This window comes from Hordeum vulgare, chromosome 1H, assembly GCF_904849725.1.
Source record: "Hordeum vulgare subsp. vulgare chromosome 1H, MorexV3_pseudomolecules_assembly, whole genome shotgun sequence".
Classification (NCBI taxonomy): domain Eukaryota; kingdom Viridiplantae; phylum Streptophyta; class Magnoliopsida; order Poales; family Poaceae; genus Hordeum; species Hordeum vulgare.
The window spans coordinates 448,048,928-448,072,331 of NC_058518.1; the positions used below are offsets into that span (position 1 = coordinate 448,048,928).

At 46.2% G+C, this 23,404-nt stretch overlaps 2 protein-coding genes and 1 long non-coding RNA gene across 4 annotated transcripts; 1 reads left to right on the forward strand and 2 right to left on the reverse strand.

Annotated features, from left to right (window-relative positions):
• The first annotated feature begins 11,914 nt into the window (after nucleotides 1–11,914).
• LOC123444119 lies at nucleotides 11,915–18,553 on the forward strand. The gene is made up of 4 exons (XR_006630944.1): nucleotides 11,915–12,196; nucleotides 12,338–12,527; nucleotides 17,579–18,239; nucleotides 18,362–18,553. It is a non-coding gene; the product is annotated as an uncharacterized LOC123444119 (long non-coding RNA).
• LOC123444091 (putative disease resistance protein RGA3) lies at nucleotides 12,711–17,429 on the reverse strand. The gene is made up of 2 exons (XM_045120710.1): nucleotides 13,819–17,429; nucleotides 12,711–13,024 (listed from the first exon to the last, which is right to left on the reverse strand). The coding sequence occupies exon 1, from the start codon at nucleotides 17,236–17,238 to the stop codon at nucleotides 13,846–13,848; it is 3,393 nt and encodes a 1,130-aa protein (XP_044976645.1). The 5' UTR covers nucleotides 17,239–17,429; the 3' UTR covers nucleotides 12,711–13,024; nucleotides 13,819–13,845.
• A 35-nt stretch (nucleotides 18,554–18,588) lies between the features above and the next one.
• LOC123444103 (transcription factor HBP-1b(c1)-like) lies at nucleotides 18,589–21,191 on the reverse strand. 2 transcript variants are annotated; one of them, XM_045120728.1, is made up of 8 exons: nucleotides 20,820–21,188; nucleotides 20,533–20,610; nucleotides 20,386–20,445; nucleotides 20,220–20,297; nucleotides 20,066–20,108; nucleotides 19,710–19,978; nucleotides 19,337–19,588; nucleotides 18,589–19,237 (listed from the first exon to the last, which is right to left on the reverse strand). In XM_045120728.1, exons 1-8 carry the CDS (start codon nucleotides 20,877–20,879, stop codon nucleotides 19,112–19,114), a joined length of 966 nt encoding a protein of 321 aa, XP_044976663.1. In that variant the 5' UTR covers nucleotides 20,880–21,188; the 3' UTR covers nucleotides 18,589–19,111. The 2 variants fall into 2 exon arrangements, with proteins under 2 accessions (XP_044976663.1, XP_044976655.1); XM_045120720.1 differs by having other exon boundaries at nucleotides 19,144–19,237; nucleotides 19,337–19,978; nucleotides 20,820–21,191.
• Between the last annotated feature and the right edge of the window lie 2,213 nt (nucleotides 21,192–23,404).

Genomic DNA, 23,404 nt, shown 5'->3' on the forward strand with positions numbered 1-23,404 from the left:
CACCCATGTGCATCTTGATAGATCATGCTCTGTTATCCTACCCCCTTTCTATTGTCGGAATCGTTACCACGACATTTGGCGCCCACCGTGGGGCATCGCGTCTATCGAGCCATGATGCAAATGGTATTTTCTTCAATCTTGACTAACCCAAGCTGTTCTAGGATGATCTCCCGGAGATCAAACAATCATCATCGAATATTAGACTATGGGAGTCCCGGCCATCACACAATCTACGGATGAATAAAATGCTAAGTATCAAGGAGTTCCTCTTCTCATCTTGTCTTTTTACATTAAATTATCTAACAATGAGTTGATCTTTACTCATGTAAGAGCATCGGCGTGGTCCGCCCGTCGTCTCCGACTTCTTCTGCAGCGCCGACGCCACACTTCCACGCATCGGCGTTGACGCCGACCGCCTGTGGTCGTCTTCGGTCGCGACGCTGTCGTCAAACCCTCATGCACGACGGCCTCTTCATCCAGTCAGCTGCGTTGCGGCGTCCTTGACGTTGAAGGTGCATATCCGTCGACGCGTACATGCCGAGGGCAGGCTGCAGCCCACGCACACGGCTCCGGTGACCACAACCCGACCGGAATGCCATAGTCAGGTTCATCGTGCTTGGTGACAGCGTTGTGTCCGTCGAAGCGCTGCTCGGTGCTGAGCACACCCTCGAGCTATCCGTTGAGCCCGCCGGTGTCGTCGTGTCTACCGGCATGCTTCTCCGGCGATCGCAGCCCGACCTCGAGCTGTTAGTGGCCGACAGCGTCGTCATGTCCGTCGACGAGCTGCTCCGGCAGCCGAGCACGCCCTCGATCTATCCGTCGAGCCCACCGGTGTCGTCGTGTCCGCCAGCATGCTGCTCCGGCGTCCGCAGCTCGACCTCGAGTTGTTAGTGCACGACGGCGCCATCATGTCCGTCAACACACTGCTCCGGCAGCCGCAGGCCGACCGCGATGTCGACAACGTCCACACCAAGCTCCCGAGTTGTTCTCCGGTGTCTTCGATGGCTCGTCCCCAGCGAGTTCGACGGCCACAAGATTGAGTCCGACAAGACACACGGCGTAGCAATAAACATCATGTAATGAATGCGTCGTGGAAAATGGAAATGCCCGTAGCATGCAAGACCTATCTTAACTCTTGCTTAATTACCGCTAATTCATATCTCTTGCATGCAGATCCTTTGTCAAATGTGAGTAACTCCTCCATCAATGCATAGTAACGTGTTCTCCATCAACCAAGCAGAGTCCTTTAGACTAGCTGGCGACCCGGCACCCCGGAGCAACGAAGCGTAGCAGCTGGCAGCGCTACTCCTTCCATCGGGGTGTATTGCCGAGCATGACGCACTCGACGACTTCTCCCTCCAGACACACAACATCTCTTTTTCCCATCCAACTGCTCGACGGTAGCCTCTGCGACATGCTGGACATGCCCCCACATGCAGTGGCTCTTTCAATAAGCAGCACGATGGCGTTCCCCCATCGGCGACAATTGATGGGCAGATGGAGCGGTTCTTTGGTTCAGCGTCCGATTCAGATGGACTGGGACTTCTACATTCACTCGGACAATTCACATGGCGAATTTTCACTTGGGCCAACTTCGGCATGGAGACACTCAGTTAAAACACACATCTACATCATGTGACATCCACTCGGACAATCCGCAGGCACTCGGTCACCGACACGTCATCTTCACTACTCGTTCGGATGTCCATGACTTCATCAACATGTTCGACTCGGTCGCCCCGCGCCGCCGTTGCTCAGCTATGAGGCACGTCTTGGACACTTGGTTGTCCCGCGCGCCGTCACTCGGCAGTTCCGCACATCGCTACCCGGCGAGACCCGTCTACCTCACTCGGATGCCCCACGCATCGCCACTCCGTGTGGCACCTCTTCATCACTCGGACGCCCCGCGCACCACCGCTCGGCTTAGCTGCGATTCAGTATCGCCTAAGTTAAAACTACTTCGAGTACGGACACGCTCCACACTCGGGAACTTAGCTGCGACTCTGTATCGCCTAAGTTAAAACTACTACGAGTACAGACACGCTCCACACTCGGGAACTTAGCTGTGACTCTGTGTCGCCTAAGTTAAAATTACTCCGAGTACGGACACGCTCCACACTCAGGAACTTAGCTGCGATTCTGTATCGCCTAAGTTAAAACAACTTCGAGTACGGACACGCTCCACACTCAGGAACTTAGCTGCGACTCCGTATCGCCTAAGTTAAAACTACTACGAGTACGGACACGCTCCACACTCGGGAACTTAGCTGTGACTCCGTGTCGCCTAAGTTAAAATTACTCCGAGTACGGACACGCTCCACACTCAGGAACTTAGCTGCGATTCCGTATCACCTAAGTTAAAACAACTCCGAGTACGGACACGCTCCACACTCAGGGGCTTAGCTGCGACTCCGTATCGCCTAAGTTAAAACAACTCCGAGTACGGACACGCTCCACACTCGGGGTCTTAGCTGCGACTCCATATCGCTTAAGTTGAAAACTACTCCAAGTACGGACACGCTCCACACTCGGGGGCTTAGCTACGACTCTGTATCGCCTAAGTGAAAACTACTCCAAGTACGAACACGCTCCATACTCGAGAACTTAGCTGCGAGTCTGTATCGCCTAAGTTAATAACAACTCTGAGTGCGGACATGCTCCACACTCAGAGACTTAGCTGCGACTCTGTATCGCCTAAGTTAAAAACTACTCCGAGTGCGGATATGCTCCACACTCGGGAACTTAGATGCGAGTCTGTATCGCCTAAGCTAATAACAACTCTGAGTGCGGACATGATCCACACTCAGAGACTTAACTGCGACTCTGTATCCCCTAAGTTAAAAACTACTCCGAGTGCGGATATGCTCCACACTCGGGGACTTAGCTACGACTCCGTATCGCCTAAGTTAAAAACTACTTCAGGTACAGATACACTCCACACTAAAGAACTTAGCTGCGACCCCGTATCGCCTAAGTTAAAAAATACACTCGGAGACTTGACTTTGATCCATAAATCATATAATACAGATTCAACAAACATTCAACATGACAAGCACTGGAAATCTTAAACCCTCTGTCAGACTCATCTAGTCTGACAAAGGCTCAGGGACTACACCCAGTGGGTGCACTGAGCGTGCCCCCACAGGAAGAGAAATACAAAAAAAACATCATGCTTGGTCAGGTCCAGCAACAACATTCAAGTTCAACAGATTCAACAGACTCCAACCGACTACCAACAATCAGTTAGAGTCTCAAGATCATGTTGGTCACTCGGATCTACTTCAATTCTCAAGTTCACTCGAACATACTACTCAGCAGAATCGATCAGGGCGAATGATGGATACTTCAATCGACGCACAGTTCTGTAAGGCCCTGAAGCACGTTCAAGTTCGGTCTGCTGCTACAAGATTTACATTGGCACCTTCACCACTCGGACCCTGATCCATTCGGGGGCTAATGACGGGGATACAGCCCTAGGGTAGGGTCATAGGCCTGACCTATATGTCCTACCCAAGGGCACCTCATTATTAGGACTACAAGGGAAATTTTGGCTGGATCGCGACAACATCTAATCCACTCGGTATGGATCCACTCGGACAAGTACACACTATCCACTCGGACGACGGTAAACCACTCGACCATATGTCTCACTCGGATATGCGAAGACCAACAGGGTAGTCGAAGCATCATACTCATAGTGGAGGTTTCATAGTGGGTTGTCATCATGACACTAATGCTCCATCTTGTAACATAGGTGGTGAGGGGGTGACGCACTCTATATAAGCCACCCCCACCACATAGCCAAGGGGAGAGTTTCTTCTCCCTCGGCAGGCTCATTATTTCCCTCGAGCTTTGGCTCTCTCTACACCATGTAACTCATGTCCATGACAGATAAAACAAAGCCTCTCCGGAGCACGAGACGTAGGGTTGTTATCTCCACTATGAGAGGCCCGAACTCGCTAAAACCACCATGTCACCCATGTGCATCTTGATAGATCATGCTCTGTTATCCTACCCCCTTTCTATTGTCGGAATCGTTACCACGACATGTATTGTACTGCTGTGACTCTGATTTAGCTTGTGGCGAGTGTAAGCCAATTTTATGTATCTCATCTTTTCACTACATGTACTTGTAACGATATCCATTCTTGCGAAACGACGAGATGCGCTTCTATCCCTGACGAGGCCCTCGTGCCAAATTGAGGATAGGATCGCATCTTGGGCGTGACAATCATCTAGTAAGTTTAGAGTGGACAGGGCATCAAAATCTTCTACTCTTTCTTTTAGATAAAAGCAATCTTCTACTCTATTTTAAACAACTAGCAAAAAAGTTCTCCGTGCAGCAGGAGCAAATTTATTATGGTGATTCAAAGTAGGAAACTTTTGATTGTGTCAGGACTGAGATATGCCATGTGGAAATAATTCTTTGGGGAATGTAAGGAAATAATGATGTGATTGAGAGTGTGTACGTATAAGTCTTATACGTGAGTTAACTTTGTTGTTTGTTGCAAGCTTGGGATTGGCAATTTATTTGATTTATTTCATCAGAGTTCCAATACTGGTGTTCGCATTTATTTCTAGATTAGCTTCAGGATTTCTGACAATGCACATTCAATAAGAGGTGACGTTTTCGTCGATGACGAGGTGCCTATGATAACTTCGCAAAGTTCAGGATAATATACCGTTACAGTATCTCGGAGGTGTTCATAGGGTTAGGATATACGTGTGTACGTTCATATAGATGAGTATATGAGCGTGTCTATGATCGCTTGCGTGTGTACTATGTTTAAAAATTTTATTTGACTTATGTGGATTACTTTTTAAGGGATTTTCTTTCTATAGAAACGAGGAGGTGAGGTTGATTTGGAAAAAAGTAAAGATTATTGCATGATTATTAAAAATGATGAAATGAGACATGTATACATGCAAGAGGTGGAAGTGATTTGAAAACAAAAAGATGAACAATCTTGTTATTACACCTTTTGTGTTCCTTCGATTTGAAAGTGCGTAAATCAAACCAAATGCGGCAAAAACCAAACACTGTATTTGCCTTGGCAGTTCCTATAAGGTGTGTGGTTCGCTGCCTAGCGACCGCGCACGCACCTTCCTCCCAGCTAGCCGTTTTTGGTTTTGGGATGGTTCCAGAACCTTCACAAACTGTTTTTTTTTACTTTGGTTTTTTTCCATTTCTCTTTTTTTCATTTCTCTTTAATTTCTGTTTTTCTTTTCTTTTTTCATTTTGTTTTCAAATTCAAAAAACAGTTTCTAAAACCTGGGTACGTCTTAGAATAATTGGTGAATATCTTTGAATTTCAAACATCTTTTCCAATCGTTTGGAATTCAAATTTTGTCTATCCAATTCAAAAGTCAGTTCTTCCTTATTCAAAATATATTCATAGAAATAAAAATATGTTCATGGATTTTTCAAAAATGTTCACTGAATTAAAACAATGTTCAATGAATACAAAAAAATAATTCAAATTCAGAAAAGTGCTCAATTAACTTCATTTTTCATAATATATAAAATATGTTCATCCAAATTTGAATTTAGTACATTAAAACACAAAATACTTTCATAAAAATTCAAAATGTTTCGTGTTTTTATAAATTGTGAACATTATGTTGAATTTTCCTTTTTTATAATTTATGAACATTTTTGTTTGACGAATATTTTACTGAAATGCATGAACATAATTTGTAATTAGTGATCATTTTTTGTGGAATTTTTGAAGAAAATATATGAACATTTTTTAATTCAGTTTGTTTTTCAGGTTCATGAGTATTTTTTTTCAATACTCGAACATTTTTCAAAATCATTAACATATATTTTAATATATAAACTATGTAATTTTTAGAAATTTGTGAAATACCAAAATATTTGAAAAATAAAATATATAAATATATAAAATATACGAAATTAAAAAACAGAGGGGCGTCCCAGCCTACTCATGAGAATGGGCGGCCCCATATCTTGCTGTAAGCGAGAACAGGGGCAAGGCTCGCGTCAGTGGGTGCCCAGATCGGCGGGCCCAGCCGTGTGGGAGGGTGCGTACTTTGTTCTTTTCTTTTTTATGTTCTTGTTTCATACTTTATTTTTGTACTTTTCTTATACTTTAAAATATTATACATGTATATACATATTCTACATATATACACAGAAAACACTCTTCCAATATATATATATATTTAAATTGTTGTCATTTTTTTTGAAATTGTTTGACTAAATATTTAAATATATTAAATAAGTATTTAAATGTCATGAACAAGTATTTAATTTTTTTGAATAAGTATTAATGTTTTTGAACGAGTATTTGAAAAATATGGAATAATTATTTTAAAAATGTTGAATAAGTATATAAACAAATAAACAAATACTTGAAAATATTGAATAAGTATTTAAAATATTGAGCAAGTATTTAAAAGTTGTTGAAAAAGTATTTAGAAAATATGGAATAAGTATTTAAAAAATGTTGAATAAACGTTTGGACAATTTTTAACGTGTATAAAAAAAATATTGATCACTTACTAACTTTTGTGGACACATACGAAAATGTAGAGTGAAAACGAAAAATAACATAAAAATGAAAAATGAAGAAGACAAAATAAATCCAAATAAGAATGGAGAAGAAAATGAAAAACTGAAAAAAAGTAAAATATTGCAAAAAAAACAAACATATAAGGAAACAACTGGGGTAGCCTCAAGTAGGAAGCGCCCCTAGTTCTTAGTACTCCCTCCGTCTCAATATTTTTGTCTTAGTTTTGTCTAGAAATGAGTGTATCTAAATACTAAAGTGTGACTAGATACATTCATATCTAAACAAATCTAAGAAAAGAATTTTAGGACGGATGGAGTATGATAAAACGTTGGTGGAGTGGTTAGCACGGTTTGTGTCCTCATTGGAGACCTGGGTTTGATATCTTCTTCTCTCATTTCACTCCATATATTTTTAGGAATGAATGCGCGTAAATGGTTTGGCCCAATACGTTGTGAGGGGGAAAACGCTTCAGCGAATGCTGGTATTTGTATCGCTTAAAGCGATAAATAGCCGCCGCGCATGAGAATGACATCGAATTGACCAAATGCAAACTTGGGCCTTATCTCCCTCGAAGAAAAACTGGGAGAAACCTTGGGCGCTTCCTATTCGCCGCCTTCAACGCTCCTCCTTATGGGCTGGTCCATGTAAAAATGCATTGGTCACTAAAAATTTAAAAAAAGTTCACAGAATTTTATAAAGTTCAGAGTTGCAAAAAAAGTTCAATTATTATAAACATATTTCACCTATTTTTGAAAAATATGTTCATGGATTTTCAACAAGTTCACTGAATTCTAAAAAAAATCATCGATTTTGAAAAAAGTTCATCATTTTTTAAAAACAGTTCACTGATTTTGAGAAAAGTTCATCAATTTTTAAAAACAGTTCACTGATTTTGAAAAAAGTTCATGAATTTTAAATTATGTTCATCGATTCCATGAAATTTTCACGAATTTCCAAAAAAATATCAATTTTCAAAAAAGTTTACCGATTTCAAAAAATGTTCACGGGCTAAAAAAAGTTTATGAAGAATCTCTACATGGGCCGGCCCATTGCAGAGTGCTGCATGCGCCGCTTAGCAAATTTTGCCTTTAACCGGCGCTTGTGGCGCTAAATAGGTTTTCCCGAAACCTTGGGTTGGGCTCCATCTCGAGCTCGTCATCAGTTGAGAGGCGAGAGGGTAGGACGAGCCGCTGGGTCTCCTCAGCCTGGAGCGGTGTATCCGAAATCACTTGGGTAGGGTGGCTGGGGGGTTAGGCAACCATTAATGACGAATGTGGACGGGGTAGGTGTCGCCTGTTGGTCTCCCAAGTCGCCACGCTCGCTCGCGAAATGAGCCATTCCACCTCCGTCTCTGCTGCTGTTCCTGGGTTTGATATCTTCTTCTCTCATTTCGCTCCATATTTTTTAGGAATGAATGCGTAAATAATTCGGCCCAATACGTTGCGAGGGGGAAAACGCTTCAGCGAATGCGGGTATTTGCATCGCTTAAGAGCATCTCTACTAGAGCCCTCAAACCCTCAAACCCTTAAAAATAACCGTTTTTTACAGTTTTCATCGGAAAAACGGCGTAGACTAGAACCCTTAAACCCGTAAAAAAATTAGAGGTCCAACCCTCAAACCCTTTCCCAACCTGTCGAAGTGAGGGTTGGGGGGGAAAACTGCCCCCAACCCGCACTCATTTCCCACCTCACGCGGGAGGCAGTTGGTTCCCCCGCGCGGGAGGAATTCGCCTCGGCCGCCGCCGCCCCGCTACCGCCCCGCGCTCCGGCCATCGCCCCGCCGCCCCTCCGCGCTCCGGCCGCCGCCCCTCCGCGCTCCGGCCGCCGCCCCGCCGCCCTTCCGCGCCCTGGCCGCCGCCCCTTCGCGCCTGCCGCCCTCCGCATCTCGCCCCGCCGCCGCCCCGCGCTCCGGCCGTCGCACCGCCGCCCCTCCGCGCTCTGGTCGCCGCCCCGCCGCCCCTCCGTGCCCCGGCCGCCGCCCCTCCGCGCCCCGCCGCCGCCCACCGCGCCCCGGCCGCCGCCCCTCCGCTCCCCGGCCGCGTCCCCGCCCCGCTCCGGACGCCACCCCCCCCCCCCCCCCCCCCGCGACCCGCCTCGGCCGGCCGTCCCCGCCCCGCCCGGGTGAGATTTTTTTTTACTTTTTAAGTTTTAAATTTTTGCTTCATTGGCACTAATTGTAGCCACTTGGTATGTAGATGGACTTGTTGTCGGATTCGTCGTCATCCGACGATTCGGACATTGACGAGTTGTTGCAAGACGACGACGTCGAGATGATGAGCCTCCTCGTCGACGTGCAAGCATTTGAAGACCGCGTGAAGCTTTTGGATCAGAGGAGAGGGTCGAAGATGGGGCGACTCACCATCTACCGGAACCGCGCTCTCGGACACGAGCATTTGATGCGAGACTACTTCGCGGAGGTACCTACATACCCTCCTCGTCTCTTTCGCAGAAGGTACCGGATGCGTCGTTGTTTGTTTGTGAAGATTGTCACCGATTGTGAGGCCGCCTCCTATTATTTTAAACGTCGTAGATCCGCCGCCGGTATCATGGGGTTTAGTGCATATCAAAAGATATCGGCGGCAATGCGGGTACTCGCTTATGGCATACCCGCGGATTATACCGACGAGTATCTTCGCATTGGGGAAGATACAACCACGGAGTCCGTCCGTAGGTTTGCCAAGTTGGTCATCCGGTTGTATGGTGAGCAGTATCTTCGAGCACCAAACGAGGAAGATACAAAGAGATTAATGGAAATGAATGAAAAAAGGGGATGGCCGGGGATGCTTGGTAGTCTTGATTGCATGCATTGGAGGTGGAAAAATTGCCCAAAGGCATGGCAGGGAATGTATTGCGGTAAAAGCCGTGATGCTACCATTGTTCTTGAGGCCGTAACATCGGAGAACACATGGATTTGGCATGCATTCTTTGGGTTGCCGGGAACACTCAATGATATCAATGTCCTCAATAGATCTCCTTTGTTCAAAAGATTAATTTCTGGGGATGCTCCAGCTTGCAACTACAAAATCATGAACAATGATTACTCAATGGGATACTATCTCACCGATGGCATCTATCCCGAATGGGCAACTCTTGTGAAGTCCATCAAGGAGAAAAATGGGGTGCCCTTAACAAGAAAACAGGCTCATTTCACCAAGGCACAAGAGGCAGCCCGCAAAGATATTGAGAGAGCTTTCAGTGTTTTGCAAGCAAGGTTTGCCATAGTTCGGGGTCCAGCAAGGTTTTGGGACAAAAAAACCTTGATGAACATCATGAAATGTTGTGTGATTCTACACAACATGATCCTAGAGGATGAGAGAGGGTTAAACTTCCCTTGTTTCTATGACAATGTTGGTACCCGTGTGCAACCGGAAAGAAACCCTTCTCGCATACAAGCTTTTCTTGAAGCACATCGTGAGATTGAGGATGGAACCACTCATGATCGGCTCCGGGATGATCTAGTAGAGCACCACTGGCATTTGGATGGGCGACGCATTGGCCCATGATGTATCTTTGTTTTACTTTTCTATGTCCTATTTGATTCGAACAATTGTTGTAATTTGCTCAAACATTGTTGTAATGATTTGAATGATTATTGTTTTATTCGGTGTTGTAATAATAACTAGAATGATTATTGTTTTATGTCAAATGTGATTGAATTTGTGATATGTCATACAATGAAATGTGTGATATATGAAATGACAGTTTTAAGGTTTGGGGTTGGGATAAAGACTAGAACCCTCAAACCCAACCCTTATAAACCCTAAGGGTTGAGAATTGCCCATTTTTGACACTTTTTATGATTGAAAAACAAGGGCAAAGACTAGAACCCTCAAATCCAACCCTTATAACAGAATTCCGTTATAAGTGTTGGGTTTGAGGGTTCTAGTCTTTTCCGTTATAAGTGTTGGGTTTGAGGGTTCTAGTCTTTGCCCCTGTTTTTCAATCCTTAAAAGTGTCAAAAATGGGCAATTCTCAACCCTTAAAACTGGTTTTACATTTAAGGGTTTGAGGGTTCCTCAAAGGCGATAAGAGCAAGTCTAGTAGAACCCTCAAACCCTTAAATTCTGGAAAATAACCACTTTTTTACAGTTTTCGTCGAAAAAAACGACGTAGACTAGAACCCTTAAACCCTTAAACCCGTAAAAAAATTTAGAGGTCGAACCTGTAAACGCCCTCGCAGCCTGTAGAAGTGAGGGTTGGGAGGGCAAACCCAATCCCAACCCGCACTCCTTTTCATCTCGAGCGTGGGAGGGAAACCGCCCGTCCCAGCCGTCGCGCCATGGATCCACCGGCCGCCGCCTCCGCGCCGGCCCCGCCCGCCCCTCGCCGGCCCCGCCCGCCCAGGTCGCCGCCCCTCCGCAGCGCCGCCCCGCCGACGACCCGCCGCAGCGCCGGCCCTCCGCAGCACCGCCCCGTCCCCGCAGCGCCTCCTCAGCCCCGCAGCGCCGCAGCCCCGGCCTCCCCTCCGCCGCCGGCCGGCCGGCCCTCCGCAACGTCGCCCCATCCCGGCCGCAACTACCGCTACCTTGCGGCCCTCGCAGCTACTGCCGATGAATCAAGGTATTTTCTTCCTCTTGCTGACCTTTTTCTGTATATACATTTTTTCTCTGAGATGTGAATTCCAATAGCTACCATTGAAGAAACCGTCTCAGCAGTTGGTTTTCTTGTTCAGGTCAACAGCCGTATCACCGGAGTATTGCTGACATATTCTTTCTTAACTCCTAAAGAATTAACTCTATTTTGCATATTGTTCTTACTTTGCATAGTTTCATGGTATACTTAATTGATAAGAGTATTATGTTTTTTTGGATGCATACTTTTGCATTGGAAAATTTGAATACACGTAGAGTGCCTTAAAAGAGTATGTATGTTTTTTTTCTGAAAGTTAATTTTGATGTACATTATAGTAATTTGTGTTGCTTTGTACTAGCATTACTTTTCTCATAAGTGAGCTGTTCGTCAAGTATGATTCTAACCAACAGTGATTACAAGTTCTACTGTCGGGTATCTTTGTTTTATTCGGTGTTGTAATAATAACTAGAATGATTATTGTTTTATGTCAAATGTGACTGAATTTGTGATATGTCATATGATGAAATGTGATGAAATGTGTGATATATGAAATGACAGTTTTAAGGTTTGGGGTTGGGGCAAAGAGTAGAACCCTCAAACCCAACCCTTATAACGGTTCGTTATAAGGGTTGGGTTTGAGAGTTCTAGTCTTTGCCCCTGTTTTTCAACCCTTAAAAGTGTTAAAAATGGACAATTCTCAACCCTTAAAGCTGATTTTACTTTAAGGGTTTCAGGGAGATGCTCTAAATAGCCGCGGCACATGAGAGTGACATCGAATTGACCAAATGCAAACATGAGCCGCATCTCCCTGGAAGAAAAACTGGGGGAAACCTTGGGTTGGGCTCATCCTCGCCGTTTCTGGAAAAATTGCTGGGCTGGACGCAACCACCCCGGCGCTCACCGGCGGCGCCGCCTCGCGACTAATCAAGCCCCGCGGCCGCCGGCCCCAACGCAGACGGCGCACCTATCGCGTCGCGGGCACGCCGCCGCGCCCCGTCGCGCGGCCCGCCCTGCTGCACCGCCTCAGACCAATGGCTCGGGGATAGGAGAAGAGAGCAAATTTGCAACACGGCCATCGTTTTTGATACTGTAAGTCCATGGATCTCGACGAATTGTTCGGATCGATGCATTTGAACTCCATATGCCTTGGGGCTTTAACCAGTGACACGTAGCAGATGCATGCGGATGCGGCCGTTCTCATAGCTCCATTCACCTTTCGCACCCTTGCAGGCCAGTGACTTGACCCTTGAAAATTGCAGTGACACTTTTGAGCAACTGAGTACCAGGGAACATCCTGTCTCTGGAATGCAAGTATTCATGAGGAAGCGGTGGAGCAGGGAGATGGAATTTGTTGGCCATGCCCGGTAGAGGTACCGGGCTTCGATAATCGATATGATGATGCTCACTGACAGAAGTGAAGGTCAGGTTCCCACCGTTTTAGACTCCCTCACCAAATATATTTCATTCAGGATTTCGCACAGCAAACAAGGCGTGTGCACTCTTGATGGCACCTCATTTGTTACTCTACTCCATTGCAGTACATGGTATTGAAAAAACATCCCATGCTATTGAATGAGTCAGGGTCATATAGAGTAAGGGAAAAAAAATGAAGGTGTCTCAAAATCATATAATGAAATGTGTTTGAGAACACAGTACACAATTACACAAACACAAAAAGCTGCATTTTTCTTTTCTAAAGATGAAAAGGAAGATGTAATAAATACAGTAATGTCTTGGCCACTTCCTGTAACGAAACTACTAGATCTGTGTCTTCAAAATTACTGGTTGAGTTTTTCTGGTCATCTGAGTTTTGCAAATGGACTAGATTGGCCTTCTGATGGAGGTGGAGCGTAAACTGTAAGGTGCTCTTGAAATATCACCGTCTTCCAAAATTATTTCTCGAATCCAGATGATAATCTGAAAATGGATAAAAGGAAGTGCACATGTGATTACATGATCTTCTTTTAGGTTTTGCTTTGAACTGTATTCTATAGACACTATACAGGCAATGCATATGCAACAGAGAACCATGCTAACTGTTAATAACCAAGAATTGGGACATTATTATGTCTATTTTTGTGAAAATTGTCACTGACAGTATAGAGTTGTTGATCTGAAATTTGCTACTTTGAAGCTAATGCAACCGTATTTTGTAAATGTTGGCCAAATAAGCTTGCTACTATGCATGCTGGCTCCGCACATGAACAAACTTGCTCGTATCACAGCTGAAGATTTAGATTTTGTTTTCTGAATGGAGCAGTTATATGATTTGACCATGGTCGATGATCTGGGACCCACTTGTGGATATGTAACATTTTGAATTCATCAAATACCTAGATGTTTCTAGTACATGAGGTAGATAATGAATCTTTTGATGGTTTATTTTTCTTGAATTGTTATTACTCAGTCTCAAATTGGCAATCCCATTAGTTTGACTTTTCTATTAATAATCTGTTCATTTTTGTTTGGATGTGAGGTTTGGCTATACAACCTTGCAGCTGATGTTTACAGTAACTTCCTAATGTATGATTATTGCTTGTGAGTTGGTGTTACAAGAAATTTCAATCTAAGTTATGTGCTAATATGCTAAATAGGTGCAACAATGAATACAAAGTCACCGGTAGAGGATGATTGGTACTACTATGCAGTTTACAATTCATAGACAGAACATGTTTATGCAATACAAGCAGAAAAATATATCTAGCTCATACCATTTTTGTAGCACTGCTGTGAGGCATTCATGATAATCTTCTTCGTATGCTTGTCTTGGATATGTTGGTATCATCATCAATATCAATGATTGGTACATGAGCAATTTTACGCCAATCTCTTCCACTGTTTTCTTGGCAACTCTCTGATAGAAACGGGCATTCTTTGATGTACAATTCTTTCAATGACTTTGTAAGGCGTCCTGGCAAGCATGGTATGAGAGGGCATTGCAAGATGGTTATAGCTGTTAGACACAATGCATCTTCTAGATCGGCAGGCAAGTAGATCAGATTACTGCAATTGAGGATCTCCAGTTTTTGCAGAGTGGCAGGGAGCTTTACTGGAAAAGACTGAAGGCTAGCACAATCAGCTGTGGTGAGATGTGTCAGCGAGGTGAGCTCATTAAGCTCTTGTAGAAGAGGGTTAATAAGATCGGAGCATGAGCTGATGCGCAAGTCTTCAAGCTTGGAGGGCAGCAAGCTAGGTTGTCCTGATGGTGTCAGCCTTGGACAGTCATAGATGTGAAGACTCTTAAGAGCAGTTAGGGCTCTAAATCCGTCAACTGGCAGGTCAATTAGGTTTAAACAGTGAGTAATGGTTAACTGCTGGAGAGCCAATAATTGCTGGCTAAGCAGTCCTTCCTTTAAGGATGTGAGATTTGGGCACTGATGAATCTGTAAGCATTCTAAGGACGATAAAAACTGGGAGTTTGGAATATGGACTTCTGGAAGAATAGCAAACCCCGTTTCAGAAATTTTGAGCTTCACTAGCGTTGATGGGAGGGGTGGGAACTCTGTTATTTTCGGGCAGTCCATCACTGCAAGTTCTGTGAGGGACGGAAGAAATTCACCATCTTGTACAGAAGCCCATCTTGTGAAATTACTCATGTCATCAAATACGAGCTCTTTCAGTGCTGGAAACCCCTTAACTTCATCGGTACCTGAAAAATCTTGGCTGATTTGAATAATGGCTGGAAAACCACCAATATCCAAATACTTGAGTTGAGGTAGCTCCCCCAGTGCTGGTAGAATCGAACATTTCGTGCAATCAGACAGGTGGAGGGTTTGCAAGTAGGAAAGACTACTAAACCACTTTGGGAAGGAGGAGCCTGCAAATGCCTTGACAGTTAGCTCGTTCAGTTCATGATGTGGCCGGAGGACTTCAAGTATCTCTTTGTCTCGATTTGCTTCTTCAGATGTTATGTTCCTGTTATCGGACCAGATAAGATCTAGGATGTTGATGAATGCCTTCTCACCTAGAAAAGCTTCAATTGCTTCCTCTGTGCTAGCAACACACTCGATATTCTTAATACAAATATGCCCTCTGATTTCCTTCATTGCCTTCAATTCACTGATCTTGTATCCTTTGTCTGCACGGATCACAAATTCATTCAACTGTTGAAGACAAGTTAAGTTACCTATTCTGGCTATGCCTGTGACCAACTCTGTTCTTGCTTCTAGCCATCGAAGATTTACAAGATTGGTTATGCTTTGTGGGAGATAATCTAATTCATGGCAGTTTTTCAACTTAAGTATTTGCAAGCTGAAGAGCCTACCAATTGATGAAGGCAACATTGCTATACCAGTGCCCGAGAGATTCAAATATTGAAGCATTTTTAAGCTTCCAATGGAATCTGGCAACTCAGTAATGTCTCGCCGGTTTAAATCGAGCACATGGAGGTACCTTAATTCGAGGAACAGATCACTGGGGATAGACCTTGTCATTGATTTATATCCACTTAGCAGTAGAAGTGTCCGTGCTCTCTTAAATCCAAGAAAGGCTTCAAATGAAGTCTGGCTTCTATTTTCACAAGAGAATGAGAGGTGCCTGGCACTTTTTGCAGAGCTGTTGTTGTTTGGAAGGTCATCCAGTCTGAGGCATTCATGAATTGAGACCGACTGTGCTAGGTCATGCATAGCATCATGCATCACATATCCACCTTTGTGATGTTGGAAGAAGGACCTGCTTAGTAATTCATCAAAATAGCTACTTCCAATCTCTTCCATTCTTCTCCTCCGCTGAGGCTGAATAAACCCAAGGGCCATCCATATCTGAACCAACCTGTCTTTCTCAAACACATAATCTTTGTGAAAGACTGAGCAAAATGCAAAACATCTCTTCAGTATGGCAGGCAAATGATTGTAACTCAATCTCAGAGCTGGCAATATATTGTTCTTATCTGATGGCAGTTCCCATATTTCACTCCTTAATACATTTTTCCAGTCATCCTCGGTATCCTGGGAACACAGTAAGCTGCCTATTGCTTTTGCAGCTAGTGGTAAGCCTTTTAACTTCTTCACAATTTCCTTGCCTATCATTTCCAAATTTGGGTGTGCATCGGAGTTACCATCCACAAATGCATAGCTCCTGAACAAAAACCAGCAATCATTGTCGGATAACTGATTTAGATAGTATGGAGTCATCCCACCCATTAGTTTCCCTACATTTTTGTTCCTTGTGGTTACTACTATTCTGCTTCCCTTTCCTCCAGTAAGTAGAGCACGACGGTATGTGTCCCACTTTTCAGGGTCCTCGTTCCATACATCATCAAGTACTAGAAGAAACCTTTTACCTTTTAGCTTTTTCGAGAGGTCTTCCTGGAGCAAGTTCATGTTGGTTGTGACCGATGAGACCCCACTGATAACTGATTCAAACTCACTGGCAACTGATTCAATGGTCTCCTTGGTAAGCTTCATCTGATCAAAATTTTCAGAAACACACAGCCAGACCCTTAACTGGAAATGCTCTTTTATTCTTGTATCATTGTAGACAAGCTGTGTTAGAGTCGTCTTCCCCAATCCGCCCATACCCACTATGGGAAGAATGGAAAGGTTGGACTGGTTGGAGTTATTCTGATCAAGCAACATCTTCACAATGGTCTCCTTATCTTCTTCTCTTCCAAACACACTTGAGTCATCGATTATTGAGCTGGTCTCAGGCCTCTCCTTTATCTCTTTCCTGTCCGTTGCACTGATCATGTTTGGACCAATAATCTCTCTTTCCTTGACAAGCCTATTGAGCTTCTCCTCAACCTTCTTTATGTCTTGCAGTATCTTGTGGTTGAATAAACAGGTGTTGAACCAAAAGCAGCAGAAACAGCTTCTAACCTTGTCCAAATGGTTGTCGTTGGATGGTCCTTCTAGTTTGGATCGAAGGGCCTCAGCTGCATAATCATCGAGCAAGTCATCCATCTCATATGCGACATCCTTGAGCTTGGCAAGCCAGCTTCGTGCGGCTTTATCCTTCAGCTGCCGCTCCTCAGCATCTTCAACATGAGCTTGAATGGTCGACAGACTGCTGGATAGTTTCTCCAGCTGCTCGGCTACATCTTGAGGTAATTTCAGCTCACCAAAAGCGGTAGCGATCACTTTCTCGAAGAGTGCCTGCATGAAGGCAGACAGAACAGCTTCTCCGATCGGCATGGTTCTTGGCCGTTTACAGTCTCCCAGAGATGCCAACTGGAAATCTAGAACAAGGGGTGAGGAGGTTGGGGTGTGTGTGTGTGTGTGGGTGGGTGGGGGAGGCACACTATTATTGTTCTGCCATTGACTCCAAAGTCGTTTCTCTTGGTACCAGCTGAAGCTGAGGGTGTACTTTTCAGAGAAAATGAGTCGTATTTATTCCTGTCATCCACTAACACAGTACTCAATTTGATCATGGCGCCTAGGCACGACTTGTTTCAGATTAAGAATTATCTACTTGATGTGCAACTTTCTATAACTTGAGTTGTTTATTCCGTTGATCATTTCATATCTTGTGCAGCCAAAACCAACAGATGGAACAAGTTATCCTATTCTTCACCGTTACATGTAACGATAAAGAAATCTTCACCAAAGCAGAGGGATTCGAGCCTGGCAGTTTCCTGGAAAGACTGATGAAGGAAGATGTTGACTCCAGATGGAAAAAGGGAACACGGTTGATTGCTGTGTGTCTGGGTGGGTGACACCATTCTCTTTTTCTTGTCACTAGTCAACAATTTGTGGCCCTTATTGGATGGAAAATTTGGAAGAAAGCCGCCAAGGATGACTGCTTCAACGCATGGCGTGGTTTATTTAGAGCATGGTTAATAGTATAGCCAACTGCTGGCTATAAGCAGTCTTATAGTCCATCTTATAGCTAGCTTGTACAATAGTTAGCTATAAAAGAGTACTATTTTTATCATATATGGCCCACCTTTCATTCTTACAAAGCACCTAGGAGCACGTGCTAGAGCGGGCTTTTCACGAAGAGAGCGCTTCACTTCTCTCTCCTCTTCTCTCTCATCCAACTCAGCAAAAATATAGTATTTTAATCCTTACAGCCTGCTGATTGTACATTATTGTACTTGCTCTTATTGATTGATCGAAGAGACTGAGTTAACAGGTGCATGCACACATGTCCCAGTTCAGTTCCTTGATACGTGTAATTTATGTAATGGATGAAGGTACGTGCACGATTGAGGTTTTTTTTTTTTGTAAAATACACAAAGTTCAGTTCCTTGACACGTGTAGCGTATGTAATGGTGTTAGTTAATTCAGCTTGTTGTTTCCTCTGTCATTATTCCAGGAGAGTGATGGGTTGTTGGGGTGTCAATTGCTGCTATCCAATGCATGAAGTCTTGCAGTCTTAGTTCAGTTCTGTTGAAAGTTTAAGTTCTGGGTTCGATTTGTGCTCGTTTATTTTTTTCTTATGGGAGGAATCATATCATGGTACGGTGTATTTGCATGTAATAAGTATGAAATGGTTACTTATTGTCCAGATGGAGTAAAGTATAGCGGTAAAACACATGAAGATGGAAAAAAAAACTGTATTTTTACATACATTGTACACAAGTACAACAGCACAACACTACATACAACATGCTGTACAAAGGGCGGTATATACATTTCCTGTACACTCTAACAGGCTTAGGCCCGTACCCCCACCTAGTGTGGGGGCAAGGGGACGGGCCGAAGGCCACCTTATAAACTGGCGTATCGTGCGGTAGATTAGGGATGCGGTACAAACTCTAAAAAAAACATGGAATGCTACGGTCGTCAAAATACAAAGGGACTGAAATTATGCTTGCGCTGGCTCGGCCCACTGTATAACTTTTATCATACTTGGGCCTCATCTCGCAGCTTCTCCAAATCTTGCTGGGCCGGACGCAGACTCCGTCGCTCGCGGGCGGTGCTGCCTGCATCGCGACTCCGCTCCTGTTGCCCAGCTCACGCCCGTCGCATTGCATCGCCGCCGCCGCCGCCGTCGCGCTCACCATTTTTTGATGCTGTAAGCTCTCACGGGTTCTCCCGGATGCGCGCCCGCCGGACGTGCAATTCAGAGAGAACTCAGGGCGCGCATCCGGGAGAAGTAGTCGCTGACCACGAGCACCGCTCGTGCGCACTGACGGGTGGTCAGTACCCGCCGCGTTTCCTCAAGAATCCGCAGTCGCAGATCATCGCCCTGCGAAACAGGAGATCACGGGGAAACACTTCAGGGAACCCTGCATCTGAAGCGCACACGACTGTTGAAACTGCACATGCATGGCGGGGACAGGTTTACCTGCCGCAGGAGGCCTTCCAGGGCGCCAAGCTTTGCCACCGCCGCAGCCATTTCGCCCGTGCCATCGTCGGAGTAGGCTGCAGAGCAGCTCAGGAACGACGGTCCTGCCGCCGCGACGGCTTCTGCGACCGACTGTCGCAGTGCTTCCATCTCTGTCGAGAGTGCTCCTTCGGCTTGCAGGGAGGAATGTCGCAGGACGCCGATACTGTCCAGCTGCTTCTCCGTGAGGGGCTCCAGCCGGCTCGCGAGTAGCTGCAGCAATGTCATCGACGCCCGTCAGAAAGAGGCAAGGGGAAGCGTTTGTCCGCTCCCCCCAAAATTGATCGGAAATAGCACAATCCGCTAACAAGTTTCGACGATCGACGATGGGAACCTTGAGAAACTCCGATGGCCGGAAGCCGCCGAGCCAGAGGAAGAACCTCTCGACGGGGGTTGTCCACGCTCCCGACAGGACGTGGAAGGCGTCGGCCTTGGCCGCGGCGCCCTTCAGCGTGAAGATTTCGTCCCAGCGTGCTATGATGGTGTCAACGATGGCCTGGAGGTCGCTGTCATCGGCGTGGGAGCTGACAGCGGCCCTGAGCTCCTCTACCTTCTGGAGTTGGCCTTCCAGCCACCGTCCGTATTCCACGTAGAACGAAGAGGCTGTTGGAGACCAGGAAACAGCAGATTTTTTCAACATAAAGTACAAGAAGAAATAACGAGAAAGTGACGGTGGTTTATAATTAGCACCATTTTCTGAATCAGCCTGGTCTCCCAAGGTAGAAAGAAAACCCTGGATAATAAATAATCAAAACGTATCACCAAGTATGTTCGACAACAACACGCGAATGTAATGAATTCTGTCAGACACGAAAACGGAGAGCTGAACTGAAGATCGGCATACCTGTTGGCGAGCACGACGGAGCTCCTGCTCTAGCTGAGCGAGTTTCAGGCTGCTGCTCTCGAGCTGCTGGACATATGCCTGAGCAGGAGGATGAAAAGGACGAACAAATTAAGGTTCCAAGACAACCCTTGCAGATGTTTATCGACTTGGCACCACATGATTGTACCTTTTTTCTTAGGCGGCTTCTCCTAGCAGCTTCACGGTTTTGGGCAAGACGACGGAGAGTCTGTCAGTCAACGAAGAAAGAGAAGAAATAATCAGCGGCTGAATGGGAGGATGATCGGAAGGTGCGGTGACCGGTTTGTGTCGATACCTTTGGGCCTAGCTTTCCATTTGTTTTGCCACTGGGATCCGAAGGCGCGATCAGAACGGCATGCCCTTGTTCAAACGGCTGGTTAGCACAGACAAGTTCAGTAAACAATGATCATTCATGGTCACGGCACCAATTTGCTGTAATGAAGGAAAATGGAAAATTGCAGCAGTGTTTTTGCACTTGAAAAACAAAAAACAGTTTCCGCACATGTGCGTTGAAATCCAACTATGAAGATTCAACAGCAAGATCAACAAGGAAACTCCACGGTGCTTGTACGTAATCAGTACCTCTTGCTCTTGATTCTTGTCGACGTCTGGATCCGTCGATGCATCTGTCCCGTAATCCATGCTGAAGCTACCAATTCTTCCTCTGGCTAATTAGTGCTGCTACCACTAGTTGATACCACGACTAGACTGAAGAGCAGCACAAGCAAGTGGAAGTATATATAGAGAGGCGCACGGGAAAGTCCTCGAGAGAACTGAACTGAAGTCAGGGGACGAGAAAGATGCAGCAAGCAAGCAACCAAATATCTTCCGGTATCTTTCTTCTTCGAAGTGACGGACGTATCTTGCGGCATCTCACTGCAATCAAGGACGGTGGGCATGATAATGTGTGTGTCTAGCTATCTAGCGGTAGGCCGAACCGCGCGCTGGCTGGAGCTGGAACTGGGCGTCTAGAGATATCTGCTGCCATGATAAAGAGCCAAAGCAAAGATGCCATTGATGCGTGTCAAGTTGAGGCAGAGGATATCATCTCGCATGCGTCAGTTCGCTACATACATGGGTTGGGTGCCAACGTGCTGCACGGGCGGTCCACGGCCAGCATGACGTGGCCCATTCTCTGCCGCGCGCTGGCGTGCAGCTGCAAACTCCGGCGAGGCAACCGGAGGGGATTACCGCAGACCTACGATGTAATTATTCAATGAACTTGTTAGAGTCCAAGTGGCTGTGAGAAGTCGTGATAATAAAGATGCCCCAGGATTCATGGCCTGGAACCAGCCTCCCGCGACAGGGCGACCTAGGGTTTCCGCCCTCCCCCTCCCTCTCCTCCCAGATCCGCCCTCGCCGGCCGCCAGTCAGGCTCCCCATCCCCTGCCCCCGTCGCCCCCCCCCCTCTCCTCCCAGATCCGCCCTTGCTCCGCCTCTCCAGGAGGTGGCCGGGGCGGCACGCGAGCTCATCCCTTACGTGCGTTTTCCTCCATCGTCTCCTACCCGCCGTCGTCGTCCGGCGTCTCCGGCGCTGGCCCGGGTGGTGCCGGCGACGGTGGGCCCTCCTTTCTCCGCGCGCGCGTTTCCCTTTTCCGGGGCAGGGGGCGACGGTGGTGCAGCTCAGCCTGCTGCGGTCCGGTGACCCGACGATGGTGGCCGGAGACGGTGAGGTGGCGGTGCTGTTCCTTGGCGGCAGGGCAGCGTGGTGGTGCGAGCTGTTCGGCGACGCGCCCCGGGCCAGTTTAGGGCCCTGCGGGCCCCATATGGGTCCTAGCGGGCCGGTTCCTGGCGTGGCTGCGGTGTCTTCTGCATGGTGGTGAGGAGGAGCAGCTTGGATAGGGGCGGCATTGCCGACGACATGTCTGTTGGAGCGTGATGGCGGGAGCTTTACCGGGGAGGGGGGGGTCCCGGCCGGTCCTATGGGCCCACAGGCCTGATATGCTCCTGCTATTGCGTTCGGTCGGCTAACGTCGTTGACGGTGGAGGTTGAGCTCTCCCGAGTGCTGACGGTGATGCTCCTCCATGTCCCGGCTCCTCTTCATCGTTGTGCAGGCTTCTCTTTACGGTGTCGTGGTGAGACGGCGCAGGAGCCTCAAGACCATGTTGGTGCAGGGTGTCGGTCGGTTTGGTGGAAGGCTACGGAGCGCCCAGGTGCAGGTTGGGATCGGGGGAAACCCCTGTCGGCCCGGCCGACCCTAACGCGGTGATGCCCTTGGATGTCACCGAACCTTCCTGGAGGGCGTCTGGGCTACCGTTCCTTACGCCTCATCGCGTACCAGGGGAAACCCTTGGCAGCAGTGTCGTTATTGTCGCATTCCTTCTTGTAGATGTTGATGGGTACCGGTGCTTCGGAGTCCTGGAGCTTGGTGGAAGACTCTTGGTGGGCGCAGTGGTCGCTAGTCTTTTGTGTTTTCTACCGATCCGCTGGTGTCGACATTTGTTTCTTTTGTATTTTATTTTCCATTTCTTTTGGGCGTGACTGTGTTATTTTCGTCCCAACAACTATCGTCAGATGTTCTGGTTGGTTGCTTTGTAATACAAGGCGAGGGGAAAACCTTTTTCGTCCAATAAAGATGCCCCATGGTAGAGTCCATGAAACTAAGCAAAATTTATTCCTTATTACGTGCGCTGTTGAGGGAGACCTGATTGCTGATTCTTCTCGAGATAAACAACCTGTACATGATGGCAATGACCCTGATGGTAAAAATGATGACAACATGAATGCCAATGATGAAGATCTCCTAGGTGAGGAGCTTGCAGAAATGCATACCAGCAATCGCCCTAGTCATAATCAGTCCACTATGTCTAAAGGTGCTTCGGGAGGGCTCTTACTTATGTGAACCGGTGATCTTAAAGTTTCTGTTCATAGTACTGCTTTCACTATTTCCTAACTAAAGTAGTGCATTTCGATGGTTAACTTTTGTTTGATTTGTATATATGGTGATCCGTATCATGGGCAGACTAGTGCCATTTGGGAGCAAGTTTCACCTTTTGTGTATGATAATGCCCATGATGTGTATGGGGGATCTTAATGACATCTTGTATGATAAGGATGGTTGCAATGGTAATGTGTTTTTCGAGAGTACGCAAAATGCGTACCATAGCTTTATAGAACAAGAGAGAATTGCAAGTACAAGATGACTCTCACTCGTTACAAACAAGGA

Coding starts and splice junctions, on each gene's coding strand:
- LOC123444091 (XM_045120710.1), bottom strand. CDS start 17,238: ATGCCGATCGGAGAAGCTGTTCTGTCTGCCTTCATGCAGGCACTCTTC.
- LOC123444103 (XM_045120720.1), bottom strand. CDS start 20,879: ATGGATTACGGGACAGATGCATCGACGGATCCAGACGTCGACAAGAAT. Junction 20,611..20,819: donor ACAAGAATCAAGAGCAAGAG/GTACTGATTACG, acceptor TGTGCTAACCAG/CCGTTTGAACAAGGGCATGC. Junction 19,979..20,065: donor CCAGGCTGATTCAGAAAATG/GTGCTAATTATA, acceptor GGTCTCCAACAG/CCTCTTCGTTCTACGTGGAA.